Source organism: Halichondria panicea, chromosome 1, assembly GCF_963675165.1.
Source record: "Halichondria panicea chromosome 1, odHalPani1.1, whole genome shotgun sequence".
Lineage (NCBI taxonomy): Eukaryota > Metazoa > Porifera > Demospongiae > Suberitida > Halichondriidae > Halichondria > Halichondria panicea.
The window spans coordinates 16,409,201-16,428,101 of record NC_087377.1 but is presented as its reverse complement, the minus strand read 5'-3'; the positions used below and the strand labels follow the sequence as shown (position 1 = coordinate 16,428,101).

Here is an 18,901-nt window from a genome sequence, read left to right as displayed (position 1 = left end):
GTGCATGTTTGTGCCTGTGCATATAATGAATGACCAAACAACTCCACATCAGTAACAGCCCTATTGCATTTTGCCAAATGAAGGACTTCACTCTCTTGTTTGTACTTGCAGCAGTTTTCCTCTCCTGCACAACTCCACAAGTATCGTGCGCTATACAAAGTGAGTCTCAGTATTATACTGTATCGAGTGACAGAAAGTGAAGAGTGTATATTGAATGCGCATGCTTCCATTTAGTGGCTACTCGTAACAGTATTTGTATACTTTCATGCATGTACATTATTATGCCCTCAGCGAAGTGTATACTTTATATCAGTTTGTCGCTTATCATTTGGCGTGAGCATGCAGTACAGCCTATATAAAGATAGCCACTGTGTATGCATAAGTCGTGCAAATATGGACTTTTCGCTAAAAACGTGCACTTGTTTGTAATAACAGTTGTACCATTAGATACCAGGCTGCGCCATCTATACGTATACAAACAGTGCATGCATGTGTGCATGTGTATGCATGCGTTATCTCATAATAAAACTCACAAACTCCATTATTTTTTCCAATTTTGTTTTTTCGTAGCATTGATGTTTACAACAGAGGAATTGTCTGTCGACGAGGGTGAACGTCCAATTCTCAATCTGACATATGAGGCTAATCAAACTATTACCTCTACTGAATGTACTGGCGTGAATCTTATGTTCTTTTCTGGTCAGTGATTATACTCTATAATTATATATATTTAGTAACTATTTTTTAGACTAACTTAAAACCTTCCACATGTTTACTGATGTCGTAAAACAAATGCAGCAACGGAAAACCTAGCAAAGGCTGATGACCTGGCGTCCACACAACCTATAGAAGTGTGTATACCCCCAGGACCAACGAGTGGAACTGTGGCCATAATGTACCACCAGACAGTAGATGATGAATTTCTTGAGGGTAATGAAGATTTTGCCGTGTTAATCTCGGGTGCAGGTACTTCGATAGCAATTCCCATGCAAGGAACAATTATAGTCATTATTCTGGACAACGATGACAGTAAGCTAGTACATATGACTGTAGTTGTAGTCCCAGATGAAATATAGTCATGCACTTTTTAATGGGGGAGATACCATTGCATGCATGGAAATTAAATTTCGAATCTCCAAACTAACGATAATTATATAAGTTAACGCTGGTATATGTGTGTGGATGTGTATATTCATAATTTTTATGTGACATGCATGCATTACTTTGTCACACCCTCGGCTCCCTATACAATTTTAGTATTCGGTTTTGATAGGAAAGGTCCCAGAGAATGATAATTATGCCTCGGTTCGCATGCGCAATTAAGCGAGGTATACGGTAGTTTGTTTGTGTGTGCATGTGTGTGTTATGTAGTCAGGCTGCTACAGCTGCTCAAGGATCAATGAAGTGATAAGTAGAGTTTCTATAGGCTTCTAGTCATGTTCTCTTGGATTTTAATTCATGGATTTGCAAAAAAGTTTTGTTCTCGAGTTAATGCCTAGTTTTGCTTCTTGGAATGCCATTGCATGCAGTCTTTTCAGATGAGTGCGTAGTAAAACTTGTTCACCGAGTGTTGCTACTCTATACTTAGTAGTTAGCTCTGCAGTAGAACGCTAGCTATTGGTAGCTGTAAGAGTGAGAAGAGAGCTGCAAGGCTCTGCTGACTTGCAGCCATTAATTTTACACTTGAACTTTTGGCATCGATCGTTTTTAACAACAATCATCCTCGATCATTACCCACTCTTTGAGTTTCCCTGTGATTCTGGATTCTGCATGCAATAAAATTAAAATGTTGTGATCATGATCAATGTGTGTATATATAAAAGCTAGCCATTAGTAGGTTATATGTAGCTTTGGCACCTCCACCGAGGCACCAGCACCCATGGTGCTTTCATTATAGTCAATTAATGTCAGGTCTTACGATTCCGGATGTGCATTCCGATCGTCTAATTCTTCTCCAATCCTTTGTTGATTCAGTAGATGATCGGAATGCACAATTAAAACCGGACTATATACCTCCTCTGGAAACTAATAACGAATTTGCTATTGTCACATCAAAACTACGTACTACTGTATGAATACTGTATTTGGACTGTTATTGCATGTACTGCACTAATCAGATTATAATACGTAATTACATGACTGTATATAGTTGTAGTTCCAGATAAAATGATCATGCACTTAATTTTTAATGGGGGCCGGTGATGTAATTATAGACACATTCAGATTTAACTTCTCATTGTTCTAATCTTATGGTGTGTCTATTATTGTTTACACCTCTATATCCTAACCACTTCACTATAATTATTATACATTGTACCATTACTGTGGTGTACACTGTAAATCTGTCTATACATTGCGACTGTATATATATATACCAATACTTTGCATGTATATATCTACAGATCCGATTGTGAACTTGGAATCAACTGACTTCACTGGTCGTGAGGGCGATGGTGTTGTGTCTGTTTGTGCTCAAGTATCAGCTTTTCTCACCAATATAACTTTCCCTATCGAAGTCACTTTCTCATTTATTTCGAATGCTTCAGCAAGTGAGATACATACTCCAAATAGCACATTCTCTTTTGAGATCTTTCGTAAGATAATTACTATAAGATTACGTGGACGGGGTGCCTGAATACTAGTAAATTGATCCATTCATAAACATTCTCTAGCTCTATGTTGTTAAGCACCAATTAAACTGTATTCCTCCAGATGAGCTCAAGTACATGTATACATGCACATGCACGTATGTGGAAGTAAGTAGCTATTATTGTGGTATTTTGTGTACAGTTTGCAAAATTGACTCAATCTCCCATAATAATTCCCACCTGTGTAGCTCAGGGTTCTGACTACATGGTGCCTGCTGACACAACAGCAATGTTTCCGGTTGGAAGTGTGAATGGAAGTACTGCTTGTGTAAACTTGACAATAATCGACGATGACACTCTGGATGGCATTGAAACACTCATGGTGTCACTAGCAATAGTCAATGATGCTGGCAATAACGTTAATCTGGGCCCTAGCACCACTGGTACAGTGACGATCGAAGACAATGAGAGTAAGTGTTATGTTACTGATGCTTGACTCTGTATACACGAATCATCTGACTTTGAGCATAATGGGATTTTACTGTGTACATGTACCATCTAGATGCACTCATCTATATTCATTTTACTCACAAAATAATAATGTTAGTACAACTGAATCTTTTATTCTTGTTTGGTCCTCGCAAAATCCTGTATGGCGCTACATATAGTTTTCTAGATTAACGTTATTATTCTATACATACTTGAGATTCCATTGAACTATAAGTTTTGCAAGTCTTTTGCGATTACTCCAAGTGTTTTGTGAATATAGGTTGGTTGACTCACAGGAATTCTGGGGAGGTTATAAATTGAGTGTTTGATGGTATAATTATGCTTTTCTGATTCGCGTATAGAACTTTTGTACTACCAGCAAATAAATGTCTCCTAAATTACACATGCATGAAGGACTAGCAGAGTATACGTACAATGTCCTTGTGTTTATGTTACTTCCACCTGTAGTGGTGACCATTTCTATTGTACCTGTTACAAACTTGACGTTAATGGAGGATGGAAGTGGCTCTTCGCTTAATATTCAAGTTATGATATCTCCTGGTAGTGTCATTTTGGGACTAAGTTTCCTCACTGTTACACTGGCTACTAACGACACAATTGATTCTCGGACTGGTACGGTATATATAATGTTATAGGGTCCATAAAACAGGAGCTATTAATTGTCTAGCTTGTTACTTTGTATTAAAAATCTGCTTTTGTGTGTTTTTCACAGCATAATTATTTGAGTATGTATGATAATAATATGATTATGTACAATGTGCGTGTGAATTACGCGGTTGCCTCAAGTATCTATTGCATTTGTGTGTATCATGTCAACTTCTATTCGTACAGACATCAATACCGATTATTCAGTACCAAATCCTTTTCAAGTCACATTCTCCGCATTCTCCGTTGATACCATAAGCGTCAGCGGAATAATGGCTATGGATGATGTCTCTATTGAAGGACCACACAGTTTCAATGTTTTTCTCCAATCTGTACCCGCTGCGTTTATGGATAATGTGGTTCTAGACACAACTCTTCAGACAGTGACCATTGTCGATGATGATGGTAAGCTAGTGCATCATACACCATAGTAATCAGGTAGTAATCATGAGTGCAAGTGATGCAATAATAGTGTTAAACTTGTGTGTTCTCTCTTTATTACAGTCGCCGTGTACGTATTTTGTATTGTGCATGATTGTTGCTGTCAGTGTGTGCATGGTTATAATAATTATATTTATATTATACATAATTGTTTTATTCACAATCTATTCTCTTTGTGCCCATAGTTTCTCTGGCAACATACAATTTGATAGCTTCAGTGGATGCCATTGAAGGCACTGATATGACTGTCAATTTTACGGCTTTCGTTGTTTTGGATAATAGTGCTACGTTAGACACGACCATCACCATTGGAATAGAACATGACTCTGGAGATACTGCAGGTATGTATCATATCCTGCAACCGCATTTCCATTCGCAACACACTAACTATCAATGACGTAATAGTTCATGTGTTTATGAGAATAATAATAATATCACGCAGATAATTGTTCAAACTTCTAATCCTTTCTGGTGCAGATTACGTTCTTGATGAGGATAGTATAACATTCACTCCTGGGCAGACCACTGAGGGGAGTATTGTTGCGGTGACAATTGTGGATGACGCAATCCTTGAATTTAATCACAGCTTTACCCTAACCCTTGCCAATACATCTGACCCTCCTGGAGTTGTAAGAAACATGATGTCGCCTTCTGAAGCTACATTTAACATTCAGGATGATGAATTAGGTGACTAGGTAGTATATCACATGCTATCCTTAGAAATATCTTTATAATGAACACGCTTTTTAAGCACATCATTGTTTCTTGTCTATATACCTGACCTGTTACGACGTTCCATGACCTATTAACCATAACGGTTTGTTTTCAGAGGATTCAATGGTCGAGTTTAACGAATCAACGTACGAGTTTGCAGAAGGTGGTGCTGATGATATGGTGTGTTTGGTGATCCGAGATGTCGACTCAATCAGTGATGGAGTCTCATTCAGCGTGACAATCACTCTAACGGGTGATCCTGGAACACCGGATGCAGGATCACTAGGTACATGTACATACACTATAACATGCATGTGCATGTACATACATACCGTATTACTATAATATAATGCTTCGCAAAACCATAAAATTATATTTTGCAAACCATTAGTATACTCGTAAAGTTCGCATAATTTTATTGTAGTATTACAATTTGCAAACAGCTCGTATAGATCGAGGTACACACACTGCATGTCTATAATTGTATACTCTGTAACACATAACCTTGTACAATTTGCTTATAATCATCATGTATACATGAATAAATAAGCTGATATTGAGCATAAATATTATTATAGTCAATAATTATTATGTGTATGTTTCTTTTCCTTACAGATTTTGGTTCTGGTCTACTTAGTCGTGATTTTATTTTCGACTCAATGAGTGGCCCACTTGTGTGTGAGTCCATTGATATCATAGATGATGACAACTTTGAGGGAACAGAAACTTTCTCTGCACGTATATCGGCAAGCAGCCCTTCTAGCGGTACACTAGAAATCACAATGGAAACTGCGGAAATTACAATTACAGATCGTGGTGGTAAGTAGAAGATACAAGCTGTCCATGCAGACTCTCAATTAGTGGGAAGCGCAGTCATAATAATGGTATTTGAAATACTAGCAGAATTGGTTTAGAAAATTGGGAGACAAAAACAAACTTTTTTTGTTATAGGTCTTTTTTGAAGTGCTTGCTATGTTCATCGAGGAGTATGCATAGTTGTAGAGTATATTATACGTACAAACTGTACTACATGCAGCTGTTAGTCAGTACTGCATAAATTATGTGTGCATGTTATGAGTCCTTCTATATAAATTAAATGCATGTAGCTTGAAAAAATGGTGTATTTGGTGCATGATGTACTGCTAAATTTTATACTTTTCTCTATCTCTCCAGACTGCACAGTGTCATTTTCATCAGGCATCAGTACAGAATTCACTGAATCTGACGGAGCAGTGTTGAGCGTACAGTTTAGTGGTTTTAGTGGAGTGCGAGCGAATGGAAACCTTAACATTTCTCTGATGGCTCCGTTTCTTGCAAGTTAGTAAAAGCATATACCTGCATGTTGAACAAGCTCTAATGCATTTCACCACTTTCATAGCTCCCGGTGGAATCAGCTCAGCAGACATTGGAGATATTCCGGATATATCTTTTCCTGATGGTGGGTCTGTCATGAATGTCAATTCACCACCCATCATGATAGTCAATGATGATATTCTGGAGAACACAGAGAGCTTGACTATCACAATTCCTGACATCGAAGATTGTACACTAGGTTCCCCTACAAGTATTAACCTACGTGTGCAGGATGATGATGGTATGTACATACGTAATACACACATGCAGTTGTCAGCCAGCATGTAATAATAATTATTACTATCATTGATCATAATTATAATTATAATTATAATTCACTTTGATTGAACAATAAATATTTGAGCCTGTCACTTTAAGCGTCACCTTTGGGCAAACTATAACAATGGTTGTGTTATAGAGGGTGCTCTGATTACATGATGGTGACCATAATAATTATAGACTGTATAATTAGAATGGGCAGATCGCCATCATTTATAGTATAGCTCTATAGTTGTAGATGTACTACGTATATACATAATTATGTATTTCTGTTTCCGTATACAGCCGGAGACTTTCAAGTAGGGCTAACCCTTCAATCCATGCCTGATTACGCAGAGGAAAATGGCGGAGTGACGGTAGTGGCTACGTTGAGTCGAACAGACGGCCAACGTATAGATCTGGAGAGAACCATCATAGTCAATCTTGATCTAATTAACGGAGATGCAGGTGGTTATTGCTTGTATACGTACTTAATAGTGCTAGTTGCATTATCATTGGGGCTGACTCGGGCTCACGGGGTATACCGTACTCCACCGAGATTACGCCCACGTCCGAAATTACGCCTTCTGGTGCAGAATCTTGACTCTTTATACCTAGCTACTTTACCCATGCATTACCATTGTTGTATGTTGATGTATTCATTGTATTTCAAGAGCTGGCAGGCCTCAGACTCAGCCTGAGAAGAAAAGTTTCTTAATGAGTAGGTTTAATTTCGAGGCAAACACCTGGGTGGGCTTAATTTCTAGACAAAACTACTGTTTTCGAAATTAAGCCCATCCTACCTGTAGCTGCTTTGTAGCATGCAATTAGGGTGGGCGTAATCTCGGTAGAGTACGGTACATATATGAGTTAAATAATTGTCAGGGGCGTAACTAGAAAATTTAACCCTCCCCCGCAAATTGTTTGCCCGGAAACCACACCCACTAATTATCGCGTAGAAGCGCATGCAAATGGCAGAAAACTGCTGTGAGTCACATAAAACTTGAGTTCAATAGCCTCATTGCTAGTTACGCCCCTGATTGTCATCCACACGTACTGATTACATGTACCTGCCTGCCTCACTAATACCACCTCTTTTTGTGGCCATGCAGATGTTCGTCGGGCTACTATAGAGCATGTACATAATCAACTTTATTTTTGCAGTTGTGATGGACGACTTCACTCATCAGCCAATGCCAACTATCACATTTGGTCCGTGTATGAATTGCGTTGGAGTAGCGGTGGCTAAGAATTTTATGATCAGCTTTATGAATGACGATGATCTCGAGTTTGACCATGACTTCAGCGTGAATATTACAAGTATTGAACCTGAGGGAGTGTTGACAACGGGTACTCTGCCCTTGTCACTGAACATCACCGATGATGGTGTGTGATTAGATAGCATTCGTAGAAAAGCTATATACGTTTGTGCTTAAGTTGGATTTCGATTTCCGAATATAAACTGCCCTATAATTATGTATGAATTAGTACAAAATAAGTACATGCATTGCATTGTGCATTTCAAAGATTACTTTTTACGGGCTTAGTGCAACCCTTTTCCAAAATACTTAGTAATTAATGTGGCATCCTGCGAGACATTAGCTCATTAAAATATTTGTTTCCCTTCTGTACAGAGCCAGCAAGTGTGACCATCACATTTGACCAAACCTCCTTCACTTGTGAGGAGGATTCTACATGCACAGTAACTGGTTCTCTGGAGGGCCTCACTGGAGAGATACAAACTGACTTCAACGTCTTAGTTACTGCTAACTTCAACATTGATTCACTGACAGGTACGTACATAATAAAATAATATGTACACGTATTCAGTATATGCAGGAGCTATGGTTATTGTACACTAACTAGAGGGGAATACAAATTCCCCCCTTGTGTGTTGATTAGGCATGTGATTCATGATATACTGCTCGAGATTAAGACAGAGTTGGCATTATTGTGTTGGTATAGTATATACATCATGATTTGCATCACAGATTCATCTGATGCCTCCCTACCTACACCCTCGGAAATCATGTTCTCCGCGGGGGGTTCATCAACTTTCGAGTTCGATATCGTCATCAACGACGATATTGACTTTGAGTCATTCCATTCCTTTTCCATCTCTTTTGACAGCACAATGATCTCCTCTGGAGGTACCATCTCCACTGCAATTATCGTGATTTCAGACCGAGATGGTAGGTGGCTATTGAGGTACATCATGTATTAGTAAGAAGCCATGAGTGCATGTGTATAAATTTGTGAAACATAATTATCGATATGCGTGCCTTTAATGCTTATGATCTACGGTATTATTGTTATGTACAATCATAAACTGTCCTTGGCCTCGGGGACTTCGCCCTCGTCCTCAGAAGTTTACTGCCATCAATTCTGATGTAGTAGACAATAAATATAACTCGTACTCTTGCTTGTGTTTTTTGGTGCTATATAACCATGGCAACATAATCAACACAACATGATCATGGCAACGTGGTTGGTCTCGTGACTCCACATGAGCTTCACATGACCATTTCTAATACCCCACCCCCAAAAATGCCAGCTGAGTCAGTCTAGTTTTGCTGCTTGAATCCTAGCTGAGTCAGCTCGAAGGCGAACGTTCTATCAAGTGGCACCACTCATTTTTAGTTTTACATTAATTTATGGTTTCAATTTGTGCATGAACTGCTTGATTGTGTGTGATTGCTTAAGAGTACATGCATGCATGCAGCGAGGTTATAATTGTGTACATGCATAGTATAATATACTCCTATAATAATTATGGTATTTTAAGTCAAGTGTTTAATTTTAACTACTATGCATTTCACTCAGCGAAGAGTAGAATGGCTCTCTCTTTCTTTGCCCCAAATTATTCAGTAAATTATTTTTCAGATGCTGTTATTGGACTGAGTGTCATGGGCTCAGCCGAGCATAGCGAAGGTGATGATCTGACCTACTGTGTTAACACCATGGCACAGGGAGCCATTTTGCGTATGGTTATGTACAATATTGACTTCAACGGAATCACAGCAGGTGAAATAACTAAATATTTGCATGGTGTACATGTACATTCTAAACAAGAATAATTGTATGAGCAATTTTACTGTAATACTAAAAGTATCCACATAGCTCAAGTAGCTACAGACATCACTAGTGTGATATTGCATATTATATAGTGGTTTGTGTTCACAAGTTTGCTCAATCTCACAACTTAGTGTCTGATGACTTTATGACTGACAGTACTGCTGTATCGGACCAAGTAAATACTCAAAATATAATAAATACATGTTTCAATGTTACGGCTATGACTGATGACATCTTGGAGGCAACCCAATCCTATTCCATTGACTTGACTTCATCTAATGCCAATGTTGACCCTGCTGCTGCTAACCTGACTATCAACATATTGGATGTGAACGGTACACTAGCTCTCCTTACATATCTCACTCTCACTCTAACTGTAATAGCACACTAGCTATAATGTATAGAAACTGTTACAAGATAGAAATTTATTTACTGGATGTCGTTACATTTTCTGCAGTTGGTACTGCTACATTTTCATTTGAGGCCACATCCCTGACAGTCACAGAGGGTGTGAACGCCACTGTCTCTCCTCGTTTAGTAATCGAAAGTGTACCAGCGGGCGGAGTACAGGGAATCATCGAAATAGACTTAACTGTTTCTCCTATTGCTGCAAGTAAGTGAAATGTTAGCCGCAATCGTGAACATTAAAAGTGTGGAGGATATTGAGTCTAACAAGGAAATAAGGTCTCTAGCTTTTCGAGTGCCTGAAATGAATATACTTGACGGTTTGTTCAGTGACATTGCCTTCTCCTTTGATAATTTGAATTTGGTGATCGGCTTCTACCTCCAGATATGTTGTATTTGGTAGGGCAATTAATAACTAGAAAGCTCTATTTGCGGCAGCTCTATGGCAATCGTAATATGCTTTCCATGCATACATATACAGCACTTACTGAAGACTACAATACGACTTCTATGACGGTATCCTTTGGTAGTGCTGATCATAGCACTCTCTTACCCGCTGATATCAACGGGACGTTTACTAGTGCTGCCGAGATACTGATAGTTGATGATGAACTTCTGGAAGACGCCGAGGACATGAATGTACTCTTAACAATGAGTGGTGTTTCGGGCTCAAGTATCCTACAGACGGTGGTCATACTTGATAATGAAGGTGCGTTTTCATTGAATGTGTGTTCATGAGTGTTGGTGAGTTACATACCGTATAGCGGGTATATTTCGAGGGTATAATGTTTGCGGTTTTCACGGATTGAGCCTGTATACTGCGAAAATGTATACCCACGAAAATTTATATCTTATTGAATAGTTTGCGTGTTTAGTATTATTGACCACACCTATCGACAATAAGAGGAAAGCAAAAGGGATCAAGAGACGAGGACGCCGGTATAGCCAGCTAGCTTGCTCTACGTCTACGCCCAGATTGTTTTGTACTGGTGGTATCCCCTGACCGTGGCCTGCACAGCAAACGTTCTGCTAGAGGTGGAGGACATAGTGCCTCACCGATTCTATTATTTTATACAGGCTAGGCCTGGATTCGAGGCTAACGGTGTGGAGTTACAGCTGCATGTTGATGTACACATGCACCAAAGGCTGGAACTCAGACCACAAAAACCGCGAAATTCTTTGTATATCCGCGAAAATTTATACCCTCGAAATATACCTGCTATACGAGTATCCAACATGCATGTATTGGAAAACTGATATCTGGTATATTGACCAAATATTTGTGATGATGTTATGTGCTATAGAGTGCATGTTGGACGTATGCATGAGAAATTGATATTTTAGTTATCATAATTATTATACTTTTTGCCTATGACTTCTTTATGTGCAGAGGCCACTTTGAGGTTCAATCCTATTCAGTATAATATAATGGAGGGGAGCGGAACATTGATGGTGTGTGTGGAGATACTCACTGAGGCTATAGGCTCTCAGTATAGCATCTCTATTGGGCTGGAAACAACCGATGGAGCCAAAACAAGTATAAACATAATTATACAGTTTATGTGAATAATTGTGCAACGTTGATAGTTGCTTCCTAAGTATGCATGGAGCTTCAGCTTTTAGCATATGCAAAATCTTATTACGTGACAATGATCAATAAAACACATGTATATAAATGCATGCATTATAATTTTCCCCTCAACAGTTATTGGTGATGATTTTACAACTGGAACTGGTTTAACAGTAGAATTCCCTAGCATGTCTCCTATCAACGGAACTATCGATTGTGTTAGTATTTCTATTGTGGATGACGATGTGTTTGAAGGAAACCAGCAAGATTTCACGGTTATGATTGACAGTGCAGTGTACTCCGCAAGTGGAGCTGCTGCAGATAACGTGATGTGTGTAAACGACTGTGAAGCCACTGTCACTATTGAGGACAACGCTGCTGATTGTAAGCTGTAACTGTAGACACACAGATACAAGGCTTAAATATTCAGATTAAACTACTCAAACAAATTGCTTTACATGTAGTGTCTATAGTTATTTACACCTCTGCCCTAACCAATTCGCTATAATAGTATCATTTACTGTGGTGTACACCATGTGTCCTTCACAAATTAATATGCATGTAGCTGTGACAGTGTCTCTCAACACAACTGGATCCCCCCTGTCTGCTGTTGAGGGGATGAGCTTGCAAGTGTGTGTCTACATCTCTCAAGACGCTGCCGGTGGACGAGAGTGCCCCATCGATATCGCACTGTCCTTCTCCCTCAGTGGAGACAAGCCAGGTGAGTGACCGTACATATGAACTTGCGTTTTATAGCATTGCCATCTTGTTCTGTTTTCAATTTTTCAGACTTCACTCACAGACTATAGTGTGTTTGAATCTGGTTGCCTAATTGATAAGAAAATATCCCATCACAAAAAAGAAGGCTGATGTACAATGTATGATGTCAGTGGGATGGGGAAATAGGTTAGGATGTAGCATTTCTTAATTGCTTGAATCCCCTAGCTCGATCATGCATCTTGTAGACTCTATGTTCTAACACGCAATAGTCATGTGGGTCTACTCTGCAGCCTCACCAGAAGATTTCTCAATAATGGATGAGATGGTGGTGATTAGAGTGGGTGAAATGGAAGTGTGCACTTCAGTTCAGCTCATTGATAATGAAATATTAGCGGAAACACAATCGTTCAGTATATTCATCGTTAATGCTTCTCCTTTTGTCAATTTTGACTCCAACGTGCTGCTTGACATTAGTATAGAGGATGATGAAGGTGAGAGCTATATGTTCAAATACATAGTTTGTTCTCATAATTATAAGTGATTGGTGAGTGAGTCATGTGCCTGTCATGTGATTTACCTCCTTCCACGTACGTACAGAGCCCCCTACTCAGGTTGCGTTCACTAGTACTGAGAGTATTGCTGTTGAGGGAAATGTTGTCACTATCTGTTTGTCCGTAATCAGCGGGGAGATAATCCCACCCACAAACATCAATTTCACAACTTTCCCTGTTGAATTTGTCACAGACAACCCCCCCGATACTGGGGAGGGGGGTGAGATAGTTCAATACCCCTCAGCAAATGGTGAGTTGCTAACATAATAAGTGGGCATTGACTAAGTACCACTATAGCCGCTTGCTATATCTGTGTCTATATACTATAATTATATATACTATATATATAGGTATTGCTTATCTCATGAATCGTTTCTCTATACAGACACTCTTGACTACGATATTGAATCAGATGTGTTTGCCGAGGATATTAACGGGTTCCCTATTGTAACTCTGACCCTCCAACCCGAGGCCACTGAGGCATGCTTTGATGTCAACATTGTGGACGATGAGGTATTTGACGGGGAGAGTGAAAGTCCCGTTGAGCAGGTGACCTTCTCCTACTCGAGCTCCTCCCCCATAGTGGCCAGAGTCAACCTCCGTCATAGACTAATCATCCTGGATAATGATCGTAAGATTTTGCACTCAGCCAAAATAATTATGCATTCCATAACTCAGAATAATAGCTAGCTCTTAGTTAATTATTAGGGTAGATCCAAATCGTATGTCGCTTCTTATAGGTAACTGCACGGCTGACGCTGGATTGGGTAGTCGTTTGTGTACCAACACGGAGACACTCAGTGTTGACTGCATCCCTCCGGCTCAAGTATGCGACTTCAACACCGCTGATTGTCCCGATATGTCAGATGAACTCAACTGTCCGTGTGAGTACATACTGAATGTAAAGTTATTACCTGCATGTGCATGTGTGCAAGCTTTAGCAATTGTCTTATTTAGTATAACCTGTGTGTATAGGCATTACCACTGTCCTGTTCTGTATTTGTGTTCAGAATTTTCTCTGTATAATAGTCAGACACTGTTTAGGAAGTTTTTCTACATAATTTAGAAGCCCAAAGGCTGTGGTATCCCAAACGTAGTCTAAATCGTGTGCTAAACAGCATTTTAGATCATAGCAACCGTGAGTATCTAGCCAATCAGATTTGTCTAATCTTTATGATTTTCTAAGTAAAGTACATGATTTTCTAAGTAAGTACAAGTTGGATAGAACACTTCATTTTAGCCAATCAGATTGCAGTATTTACGGTAACTAATTTTAGGGTACTATATTTGGTGAATTTGCAGCAAATGAAAGCACTATTATTTATCAAAATAGTTATGTGTAAGTATGAGTTGATAGAAAGTTTGAGAGTCAGCTTGCTTAGCATACTCTCTCAAAAGTACATTTTCGAAACTACAATAAACCACTCTATCATTATAGCAATCTATTGATAGCCAGCCTATTAAGTTATATATTGCTTTTTTAATAGATGCATGTGAACCCACCCACCCACACACACACACACACACAGCTCCACTCGAAAATGTTGTCCCCGAAACAGTAAGTGACATAATTTTATGTATTTGTGTTGCTTGTTGTTTATGTATTTCACGCAAGCACAAGTTAATGAATTTGTTTTGTAGATATCAGAGGAGACTTACACCAACGTCAGTGAGGTTGTTTCGTCCTTTACTACCCTCTCTGAGAACAGGACGTTCCTTCAGACCATGCAGTTTCTCAATGATGTGTCCACTGTGTTCAACAGCATCGCTAACTTCACCAACACCACCATTGTACCCATCAATGAAATGGTACGCTAGCATGTCAACCTATATCACAGTAAAAACAGATATGTTATAATAACATAAAACATCTCAAATAAAATGCATCATTTGAAATTTAATGTAGAAATGACATAAATTTCTGTCATTTTAACACTAAAATACGATGATGCATCCCATATAACATAATTATGTGTTTTTACTTACGTATACATGTAGACAGCATCTTGTAGCAAGAAATCGCTTAAGCCCCGTTTACACGACGCCTAATCTGGGTCGAATCTGGATTGAAGCCGGGTCAGATTTTTCTGAGTAGTGGGCATAGTAAAATGACCACTAATTGCATTTGCGCAAACATTGGCTGATAAGAAGCTACAGGCTTACTCTAGAAACACCCACAAAGATGTACAACACCTCAGAATGAGCCTTTGTGTTTACTCACAACTAAACCGCTTCTGCACCACCTCCAGAAGTGGGTTGGCTAATCCGGATTCTATCCGGATAAGGGCCGTTTACACGAATGCGGTTAGGTTTACTCTGGATTCCAACCCAGATTAAAGGCCTGTTGTAAATTGTGTGCTTTAGTTTATTAGTTTATTTTCCAGGTGGTGACACATTTGGGTCAGACTTTGAACTCTCTCGTACAATGGCAGCCCTCCAGTCTTGAGGTCAATACTACCTCCAGGTAAGCCTGTTAGAGATCTAGAGCCTATAATTTGAATGATACTGACGTAATTTACCCCTTACAGAATTGTTAAATCATTTGAGGCCGTGGCAACACAATTTGCACAACAGTCCAACCTCACTGTGGAATTCACAGATGTCACAATCGTCGTTGAACTGGTGAGTACTGTTATTGGAGCTTGGGGGAGGGGAGCATTGTACCAGTAGAGCTAAGAATGTAGAGTGACTGTGCTTGGTATACAGCTATTGACCAACTGCCCCTTGTTCTGTTCAGGGCACCACTGAAACTTTTATGAGAGAAGGAAGAACGGAAGATTTCACCCGTAGAGGTACGTACACGTATGTTAGTTGTCTATCTCATAATTATTACACACCCACCCCCCCACAGCTGGAGTCCCCGCCTCCATCGCACTCCCACCCGAGCTCTTTAACCAGGTACCAGCTGACAGACCAGTCATCGGTGTGTACTTTGCCCTCTATGAAAACGCGGCTCTTTTGCCGACAAACTTGTTAGCCGTAGTGAGGGACAACGTGACCGTGCGAGAGACGGCCGTGGGTACTCCTATTGTGGCTGCTACCGTGGGACCTGGTATTGACTTTGGTGGCGATGTTCCCCTCGATCCCCCCGTGGTTATCACACTAGGCCTGCTACCTCTACCGGAGAACTCAAGTGTAAGGACACAGTACACACCGCTAAATGTTTGATGCCTCTCAATTTTCTGTCGCTTGTAAAGAGTGCATGCTGCCAGGGGTATAGTCGTATGGTAGGAAATGTGTACTATAATTATACTCCCTATCTACTTATAAAAGTTCTATACCTAATAATTATAATCATGTTATGTTGGCTAGTGATGGCTAGCTACATGAGACTTGGCCAACTGTGCAGAATTTCCTGGGTACTGTGCCCGCTCAAATTTTATATGTCCCCTTAATTCAGACTAACCCCAGCACTGCTCGTTGTGTGTCATGGGACTTTGTCAGTGACAGTTGGATCACCGACGGCTGTACCACTGAAGTGATGAATGAAACCACTTTCCGTTGCAGCTGTACCCATCTCACCAACTTTGCTGTGCTCGTTGTAAGTTCATTGCTCAGTACAGTATTCTCTTTAAACTTGTGCAGTGATGGGGGTATATTATTTCATTTTCCTGTTGTTTCCGCCCTCAGGACATTTGCCAAAGAGCTCAGGACTGTATGAATGATACGACGGTGGATCAGGTGCTCTCCTTCATAAGCTACATTGGCATAGCGCTGTCTTGTGTAGGACTGGTGGTCACAATCATCACTATGATAATGTTCAAGTAAGTAATCGTGAGGCTATAATAGTGTATCATAACATTGCTCTAAGCTGTATGTTAGCCCTCAGGCTAAAAACAGTCATACCAGGTCGATCCCTGGTATCCCTGGTATATGATTGTTTTTAGCCTAGCTGAGGGGTGCCTGCGGTGGTCTACTTTTGTAGGTTGGAGTACACATTGCATTGTGATTTTGTAATTACCTGAGCAATTATTTTGTGTTGCTGAATGGATGAAAAAAGTTTAATTGTGCTTTCTCTCTATTTTGCAGAAAACTGAGGGAGAGGGACAACTCTAAGTACCACATCCAGCTGTCCATAGCCATCCTGTGCATGCTCATTGTGTTTGCTGTGGGTATTGAACGTATCGAGGTGTACGGAGGCTGTGTGTTTGTGTCCATCCTCATCCACTACTTCTCTCTGGTGTCCATCATGTGGATGGGGGCAGAGGCCTTGCTCATGTTCCAGAAACTAGTTATGGTCTTCATGAGAATCACGACCAATTTTATCATCATTTTATCTCTAGTTTGTTGGCGTAAGTTTTCCTGTACATGCACTATGCATGCCATAAACCTACATTCATCTCACTTGAAATGCAAACACTAATACGTAAGTCAACCATTTCAGTGCACACAGTGGGACCACACTATAATAGGCTCTGTACAATTATGCAAATCTGTTAATAATATTATTTTAAGTTCATGATGAGTGTTGTACAACTATTGTTCACTATACATGCTGTAATAGCAATTTGGTTTAGTAATAGCTAAAAACCATGTTTCTTTGCTCTTTACTATCAGTATAAATGTTTAGTTAGGCCATAAGCTTGTGGACTTACAAGGCAGCCTAGCAAAAACGATTCACTCCCCCCTCCCTCCCTCCCCCAGTGTTCCCCCTGATTCCTGTCCTTATCCCGATGATTATTGATGTGGCTGATGGGACAACTCCCGAGACAGACCTCATCACCACTCGGAATGTTGACCCCATCACCGGAGATGTCACTGGAGGAATGTGAGTTTGACTGAACAATTTCGTGTGCAAGTTTTGCTTATAATTATGCTATTCACATTGCTTTAATGATTTATTTGTGTTTTTGTATGCAGCTGTTTCCTCAAGCATCCTGGTGTGTTCTTTGGTGCTTTCCTGGCTCCTATATTTGCCGTTCTCCTCTTCAACATGGTCATCTTCATCTGGGTCATTGTCATCCTCCTGAAACACACTCGCGGAAACATGAAGAGATCAAATCAGAAAATGAGTTTCAAAACTGCCCTCCGACTACTTGTGAGTGTCTCAGGTGTCATGTTCCTGTTTGGTCTCACCTGGCTCTTTGCTGCACTCACAATCAATATCAATAGTAGCAACGCTGTTCGAACTGTCTTCCAAATTTTGTTCACTGTCTTCGCATCGTTTCAAGGATTCTTTATATTTCTGTTCTTCGTTATCTTCAATGGAGAGGCTCGAGAATCATGGAGAGAGTTTTTCTCGTGTAGCCGCTACAAGTCCGAGTTCCTCCACCCCTCACAGTATAAGAACACAAGCTCCACAGGAACAGGCACTCGTATACCCAAGGAAAACACGGGCACTACCGCCTCCATAGGCAACGCATTTATACACAGTAATCACAACACTCTCAATCTCGATTCTGAAGCTAGCCCACTCCCGGAAAAGATAGACTTGAGCAAAAATGATGATGAGAAGCAAACAGATACTCCACTAACGTCTACGAGTCAAGTATAAAACTAGCCTAAGAAGGTGTGTCTAGAAAATGAGAATATGAAACTGTAACTTAGAACTACTATAGTCTAGAATAATTATTTTTTCCTAGCTGTTTTTATGTATATATAAGCAATGTAGTAGTTCAAGTTTGTTTTTAGCCCCTTTTCTTTTAGTAGCTAACTGTTATAATTATCGCAGCATCAACGAAAACTTTATTCGTTTCACAAATTTGTATGTTACGCTAAACCGTAATTGTAATATTTTGTCAGTAAAATTTATGTAATGACTGTGTATAAATTAACACATTTTATTGCATGTGTGCTTGCATGTGTGCTTGCATGTGTGCATGCATGTGTGCTTGCATGTGTGCATGTATATAAGCCGACATGCACAAAGACAGCCCCACTGCATGGCATTCACTTAGCAAAAATGAGTGTGTATAGGTATACTGGCACCTTTAAAATGTGAACAACTTGGAAGTATTCCTATATACATGCATTGTATTGATATTTTCGGTCTGTACTAATGGTTGAAATTGAGAAAGTCATAGACAATATAGTGCATTGCAATCACATTGTGCCTGATGTGTCCAATGTGA

At 39.8% G+C, this 18,901-nt stretch overlaps 1 protein-coding gene across 1 annotated transcript; it reads left to right on the top strand.

Annotated features, from left to right (window-relative positions):
- Positions 1-29: 29 nt before the first annotated feature.
- LOC135335951 (uncharacterized) lies at positions 30-18,497 on the top strand. The gene is made up of 39 exons (XM_064531714.1): positions 30-159; positions 571-699; positions 799-1,029; positions 2,403-2,549; positions 2,837-3,058; positions 3,546-3,710; positions 3,930-4,148; positions 4,370-4,525; positions 4,662-4,871; positions 5,014-5,184; positions 5,514-5,717; positions 6,072-6,215; positions 6,277-6,492; positions 6,816-6,977; positions 7,674-7,895; positions 8,144-8,302; positions 8,501-8,701; positions 9,393-9,533; positions 9,716-9,919; positions 10,042-10,197; positions 10,471-10,698; positions 11,380-11,526; positions 11,695-11,943; positions 12,125-12,280; positions 12,570-12,770; positions 12,877-13,080; positions 13,216-13,461; positions 13,571-13,714; positions 14,360-14,388; positions 14,472-14,639; positions 15,215-15,294; positions 15,359-15,452; positions 15,568-15,622; positions 15,682-15,965; positions 16,231-16,371; positions 16,461-16,594; positions 16,860-17,122; positions 17,475-17,598; positions 17,691-18,497. Exons 1-39 carry the CDS (start codon positions 30-32, stop codon positions 18,322-18,324), a joined length of 7,170 nt encoding a protein of 2,389 aa, XP_064387784.1. The 3' UTR covers positions 18,325-18,497.
- The last annotated feature ends 404 nt before the right edge of the window (positions 18,498-18,901 follow it).